The sequence below is a fragment of the Protopterus annectens genome, chromosome 6.part0 (assembly GCF_019279795.1).
Source record: "Protopterus annectens isolate FY-2018-M chromosome 6.part0, PAN1.0, whole genome shotgun sequence".
In the NCBI taxonomy this organism is placed as follows: Eukaryota; Metazoa; Chordata; order Ceratodontiformes; family Protopteridae; genus Protopterus; species Protopterus annectens.
The window spans coordinates 1,569,898,071-1,569,905,471 of NC_056737.1; the positions used below are offsets into that span (position 1 = coordinate 1,569,898,071).

Sequence of the window (7,401 nt, forward strand, 5' to 3'; positions counted from 1 at the left end):
AATAGTGCCTGCGCAACATTTAGTGGATGGTCCAGCAGTGGGGTGCTGCAGTGACTAAACATTAATTATCCAAACTTTATATACTTTACATATTACGCAATGTTACTCTTCTTACTACATTGTCAACAGTGCACTGCTCAATATACTGCATTGTTAGTAAATGAAAAGGGGCCATTTTATTCAGCCTGCTCATCTGAAGTAAGCAAATAGATAAATAAAAAGAAAAAAATAAAATGGTACAAAATACTCCAATCTAGTTACTTTAAATACTTCCCTACAAACCTGTCTCTGAACAGGCTCCCCATTTATGTGAAGCAGTGTTCTTCCCTAAGCCAATTCAAATGCAACTTGGACAACTGGATGGGGAACAGGAAATTCATCCTTGTTTGGCACCTATGTCTTCAATGGACACAGGCAGCCTTGTAAATGGTTCATCTCCCAGGCCTCTGCTTGTAAATGTTTCATCTCCCAAGCCCCTGCTTACACTTATCAAGGGTAGCAGAACTTGTCAGAGATTTGGGATGCATGATTAGGCTTAAGAAGGTCCTTGTGGCTGATAGCCTAGTAAACACCTATGAACCTACAAACATACCACTAAACCATATGGGACTGAACAACAAGAGATCACCTGCACAATCACAATATGAGGAAAGACAACAGGGTGCCACTACAAGACAGGACTGCTTAAAAAGAAGGCTGAAACTACAAAAGAACACTGAATTACTTTTTGAAAGGGGCACATTCTGCTGAGATCTAATGACTGTTGACAGTCTCCAAAAAAAAAAAAAAAAAAACATTTTCAGATTCCCCAGAAACAGTCTAGGCAACAATACGAGTGCTTGCGTCCTACAAAACAGTGTGGCAGACATGAGATAATGAAGGCCTTTTACAGAGACATGGACCAAATGTACAGGACATACTACTGGAAGAAACAAAATGGACAACAAGGCTGGGCAGAACAGATGTGAAAAGTTTTCTATTCTAAACAACCAGGATGCAAAACATAAAATGTAAATACTCTGCTTTTATGATAAAAGATGTAATAAACATTAACAATTCTACTTTCATGCTAAAACTCTAATCACTCTTTTGCAGTACTTGGTGGAAAGCAGGCAGTATTCAGTACTTGCTTTTTAAGATCTGAAAATGTTATTAAATTTATCATAGCCCTTGCGATTAGATCATAAACAGTACATTGATATTATGTGGAATACGCTGCATGATAAAAAAGATATTCAAAATAATTACTTCCATACCTGTGTTAAAAACAAGTAAAAGATCTTATCCCGACACAGTATAGGATGAGAAGCTACACGAAGAAGAAAATTTTCCAGTCCAACTCTTCGCCTTTCTACAAAGTCTGGATCCATGTTATCTGCTGATAACTTATGCCAAACAAACTCTGCCTGTTGCATAAGAAAAGTTTATTTTATTACTGGCAATAAAACATCAACAGAAAAAAAAAATATTCCAAAGAAAGCCTTTTTTACCCGTTTTTCAGGCAAAGGTGGTACAATAACATATGGATAAGTGACTAAAAAATAATTCCGCTGCAATTCAAATTCACTATATCGTCTCCAAAGGGAATCCGTAGCAGAACTTTGACCTTCATTCTGAGACTCAATTGACCTGAAACAAAGGGCCAAAATGATAAACTGGAAACATTTTGTCTCCTGAGCTATACAACATTTTACCTCCACAGTAATTTACAGTATTTTCACTCCCAGGCAAGTAGTGCTTAATATATGCAACAGATTGTAACAGGAGACAACAGATACAAAGTAAATCAAACATCCTCAAAAAAAGCTTGGATGCAGTCTGTTAACCAAAGTACAAGTGTGTGAGCTTACTCTATAACTGCATATATATTCAAGTAGTAGGATCACTTTTGTGGTATTATATATAAACATATGAAAATTATGCCACAGGCAGACATCTGACCATTAGTTTTGACTTTCAGAAATTCTGGATACCCCCCCCCCCCGCCCCTGCAGGCCAGTCTCCCCATATCACTGATAATACCAAGATGTACAGCATAAACAGGAGAGCTGTTCATGCCACCTTCAGTTCTTTCCTGGACGACTGAAGTGATCGAAGACAAGTGTGTTTATTTACCTTGCTAAGCAGGCTGAAAAAGTCTATCCCATTCACATGACAGGAGAAGTAGCTGGAAAGGACAGGGTACCTCACAAAGTGGGAAATGTTAGCATTCAAAAGCAAGTCTGATTTCACAACAGGAAGTAGGATGACAAGAGGGACCCTATCGTGCAGCAGGGATCTTACAACTTTAACATACTCTGCTTTGGTGAGGGTGCTCACACAGATGTACTATGTTCATTGCAATGATCGCAGCTGCAGTACCATGCATAAGTGGGAAAGTACAGTTTTGTACCTACCATAAATGTAGATGTTCGAGTGCTAATACAGCTGCAGTAATCACAGATGGGGTTTTCTGCCGTCAGGCGGTCCCTCGGTCGGCCGAATTCCAAAGTCTTGGTCCGGCGTCGGTTGTTGTCGCTTTCTCTTCTGACGTCAGTGAGGCCAGAGTATACAAGACACATCCGACGCCATGTTCTTCAGTCTTTCTTGCCCCAGATGTCAGGTGCCCCCAGAAGGAAGGCAATACATAAATAATGCTTATATGCATATACAAGCAATGCAATATAATCCAAAATCAGTGGTAGCAAGTAAAACATAGCTGGATAACCCAGTCAGGTAGTGTGAAGAGGTTGTTAGGCCCCATGCCTTTACCAAGTGGGGAAGGAGGGAGGGAAACCTGTACTGCAGCTGTATTAGCACTCGAACATCTACATTTACGGTAGGTACAAAACTGTACTATGTTCATCGTGCATACAGCTGCAGTAATCACAGATGGGTAGAGTCCCAAAGCTATGCACAGGGTGGAAGGTACTAGGAGGAACTGGGTTGAGCCAGAATGCCCTGCAAAACAGCAGTGGCAAAGCCTGCTCTTGTTCTGGAATATAAAGGCAGGTGGTAGTGTTTTGTGAAGGTATGTACAGAACTCCAAGTGGCTGCCTCCAAAATATCTTTGGTAGGAACTCCTCTGAGGAAGGCTGTAGAGGTAGCTGTGGCCCTGGTGGAGTGTGATCTGATACCTGTAGGAACAGATTTCCCATGATAGGAATAACAAAACCGTATGTAGTGGCCTATCCACTTAGAAATAGTCTGTTTTGTAACTGGCTTCCCTTGAGCCCCCACAGCATAGGACACAAAGAGTTGTTCTGATTTCCTGAAGGACTTTGTTCTGTCCAAATAATAACGTAGCTGCCTATGGATGTCTAAAGAGTGTAGCAGCCTTTCCCCTTTGTTTTGAGGATTGGGGTAAAAGGTAGGTAGGTGTATGGCTTGATTTAAAGCTACCCTGGATACCACTTTAGGCATAAATGATGGGTTGGTACGAAGGGAAACCCTGTCCTGATGGAAAATGAGAAAAGGCTGCACCGCCATGAGGGCCTGTAGTTCAGAAACCCTACGAGCTGAAGTGATAGCCAGAAGGAAGGCTGTTTTCCAGGACAAATATTGCAAATCTGTTGAGGCAGCTGGTTCAAAAGGAGGCAATGTTAATTTTTCTAGTATGTAATTAAGATCCCAGGCTGGTATTGGTTGCTTCCTTGGTGGTCTTATATTCTTAGCTCCTCTGAGGAACTGTCGTAAGAGTGGGTGAGAAAATAAAGGAGGATCCGTGTTGAATTCTGCAGAAATGGCTGAGGCATGGATTTTTATGGAAGAAAATGAAAGTCCACTGTTCAGCAGCTCAGCTAGATACTGTAATACCTGAGGAAAGTTCAGTTTTCTAGGGTCCTGGCCTCTTTTCTCATTCCAAGAGCAAAACCGCTTCCATTTTGCGGAGTAAGCTTTTCTAGTAGATGGCCTTCTGGCCTCCAAAATGACATCCTGCACCTCCTTGGAGAGTAGGGTCTGTTGTGGTGTTAAGGGATTTTCCATGCAGCGAGATTGAGTGTTTTCAGCTGACTGTGAAGAGTTTTGTAGCTGTGCTGAGTCAGCAGAAGAGGCATTAGAGGCAGGGACCAGGGAGGAGTATGTGTTAGGCTCCTCAGGAGTGGGTACCAGTGTTGCCTTGGCCAATCTGGAGCAATCAGTATCATCTTCGGTTTGTCTGTTCTTGCTTTCAAAAGCACCTTGGGCAGAAGAGGCAGAGGTGGGAATGTAAACTGTCCATGCTGTCCAACTGCATGGGAGGCGCCCACTCTCCAGGCCTTTGGATGAAAGGTCCTCGAACAAAACTTTTCCAATTGATGATTCCTGTGGGAGGCAAAAAGATCTATGTCTGGCCTCCCCCACGCTTGGATTATTTCTGTAAACACCTGAGGATGTAACTTCCATTCGTGTGGATCTGTCAAATTTCTGCTTAGATTGTCTGCCAGTGTGTTTTCCAATCCTGGCAAGTACTGTGCTTGAAGTTCGATTTGCCTTTCCAGAGCCAAGTTCCAAAGAGTCATGGCTAGTCTGCACAAGGGGTATGAATGTGTTCCTCCTTGTTTGTTTATGTACCACATTACTGTGGTGTTGTCTGTTCTTATTAATTGTCCTGGATGCAGGAAGTCCTTGAAAGCTGTAATTGCATTTATTACTGCTAGCATTTCTTTTTGATTGATGTGAAGGTGCTTTTCCTTTTGGGACCATTTGCCCTGAATGCACCTGTCCGTCATGTGCGCCCCCCAGGCGTAATCTGAGGCGTCTGTGGTGATGACTTGCTTTGCTTGAGGCTTGCAGAATGGGAGGCCTGTGTTTGCTTGACATGCTTGAGCCCACCATAAAAATTCCTTTTGCAAACATGGAATTATTGTTAGTATTGTTTCCAAACTGTGACTGTGTTGAGACCATAGGTTTTTTAGGTACCACTGAAGTTTCCTCATATGCAGCTTTGCACATGGGATTAAAAGAATGCAAGATGCCATGAATCCAGAGCCTGCAGGATTTTCCTTACAGTAAGCCTGGTACTTTTTGCTAGTATTTCGAAGTACTGAGATAGTTGCCCCTGTTTTTCTGGCGTAAGGTAGGCCATCTGGGTGTTTGTGTCCAAGTTGGCACCCAGGAAAGTTATTTTCTGAGATGGTGTTAGCCTTGATTTCTCTTTGTTGATTGTATATCCCAGAGAAAGCAGTAACCGTGTCACATATGCCAGATGTTCCTGAAGTATGTGCTTGCTGTCCGCTTGGATCAGGCAGTCGTCCAGATAAGGGTAAATTTGTATCCCTTGAAGTCTGCAGTAGGCAATCACTGATGCCAGGCACTTTGTGAATACTCTGGGCAGTAGATAAGCCAAAGGGCAATGCAGAGAATTGATAGTGGATTGAACCTGCAAGAAATCTGAGGTATCTTCTGTAGCTTTGTCTGATTGGGACATGCAGGTATGCCTCCTTGAGGTCCAATGTTACCAGCCAAAACTCCTTGCCCAGCATGGGAAGAAGCTGCTGTAATGTGAGCATCTTGAATTTTGGTACGAATAGAAATGTGTTTAGGATGGATAAGTCCAAAATGGGTCTCCAGTCGGTTCCTTTCCTTGGTACCAGAAAAAGTCTTGAATAAAAACCTTGACCTTGTTGGCGAGTAGGTACCTCTTGAATAGCTCTCATGCTTATGAGCTTTGAAATTTGTAGTTGTGCCTCTGCCCTTTGATTTTGTGGCAGGTTTGGCATGCCTCTCATTTTTGGAAGAGTGTGAAATTGAAATTTGTAGCCTCTGTTTATACTGTCCAGGATCCATTTGTCTGTTGTGACAATACGCCAATTGCTTGCAAATAATGCTAGTTTCCCTCCCAAAGGTGCTGCCAGCTGAGACATGCTTGGCATGGAAATGAGGGAGTCATTGGGTTTGCTTCCTGTATTGTTGCGCACTGTCTTCGCCACCTCTTGGTGCTGGAGTTTGCCATTGTCGGCCTCTATATGATCCTTGTGATTGCGCTCTGCCCCTTGTGCGTCTGTATCTACCTCTTTGGGGCTTGTCAGTGGCTGGAAAGGACCAGTTTTTTGAAAGCCAATTTCTGCTAAAACGTGGTGGTTGGACCTGTAAAAAAGCTTTGACAGTTTGCATAGATTTGGCTTTTTCTTCCATTTTCCGTAGTATCTCCTCAGCATTAGTACCAAACAGCACATCCTTTTGTAAAGGAGCATCCAGAAGTTTAGCTTTCACATGATCAGGCAAATTTTGTTCCCTAAGCCAGGCATGTCTGCGAATGACTGATCCTGTAGCAGCCGCTCTACTTGAGGCCTCTAGCGCATCATAACCACATTGTAAGGTGTGTTTACCCACTTGCTCTGCACTATGCATCATATCCTGTAACTCCTTTAAATCTGGTTGTTCAGGTTGAGACATTTTGTTCCTTAATTGTGATAACAGGAACTGTTGATATTTAAGCATACGAAACTGACAATTTAAGGTACCTCATGGCTAGGGCGGCCGATGTATATACCTTTTTACCCCACCTTTCTAAAGATCTTGATTCCCTTTCTGCAGGAAGTGGATTCTTGGCAGTGGAGGCCTTCAATCCCTTGGGGCCTTGTGAAATGGTTTCAGGGTCAGCATTATGGCTTTTGAAGAGAAATTGGTGAGAGCTGGGTACTCTGTAATACCTATCAGGTTTGACTGGTGCAGGAGGCAGAGAATCCGGGTTAAGACAAGCCTCCGAATAGACATCATCCAGTATGTCCAAAACAGGGGGTATAGCCAGAGGTCTGTGTTGAGGTAACAAAGAAATTCCCTAAGTCTTTTCTTGGAATCTGAAAGTCTTGGCCTTCCCAATGGAAGTGTTCCCTCAAGGTGTGCAAGGTTTCCCCAAAGGAAAAATCCTCAGGAGGGATACAGAAGGAATGGACTGTTCTGCATCCGAATCCTCAAAAGGAGAGTAAGAGTGTTCCTCTGCATCAGAATGTTCTGATAAAATGGATCCCTGATCAGAAGAGGGTGAATCTTCCTCCACTCTGGGTCTCTTGTCTGGAGGGGGTTGAGAACCTCTGATAAGAGTAATTAAATCCTCAGCCATTTTAAGCATCTGTTTTTAGGCATGGGACCTGGAGATGGGCCCTGTGCAACAGGCCTCGTGGGATGCCTGGCTGCTTTGGATTTAGTAAAGGCCTTAATTGAAAAAGAAGATGAGGGCCTAAATACACCATGGGTGGAGGTGGACCTGTCCACATTAGTAGGCTCAACATTAGCAGAGGCTTCGGTTGTAGTCTGGGAAAGGGCCGAGGTCCCAGCGGTCTCGGGTACAGAGGACACCGCCAAAGGAGTGTCGTCGGTAGTCAGGGACTGCAAAGGCATCTCGCTGAGAACCGGACCACGTGTAGCCTGTTTTAGCGTGGTGTCGGCGGGGACCGCGGGCCTCGCGTGTCGGTCCTTTTCCTTGCGTTTTTTGGACAA

The 7,401-nt window shown here is 43.5% G+C and overlaps 1 protein-coding gene across 4 annotated transcripts in view; it reads right to left on the minus strand.

The window, feature by feature from the left end:
• The window catches only part of SNX4 (sorting nexin 4), a 2,225,118-nt gene that overhangs the window by 1,863,923 nt on the left and 353,794 nt on the right, over positions 1 to 7,401 (minus strand). For all 4 annotated transcript variants that reach the window (XM_044075014.1, XM_044075015.1, XM_044075016.1 and 1 more), the window contains exons 3-4: positions 1,491 to 1,629; positions 1,257 to 1,406 (exon numbers count right to left, since the gene is read on the minus strand). In XM_044075014.1, coding sequence (XP_043930949.1) covers positions 1,257 to 1,406; positions 1,491 to 1,629 — 289 coding nt within the window. The remainder of the gene's footprint in view (positions 1 to 1,256; positions 1,407 to 1,490; positions 1,630 to 7,401) is intronic.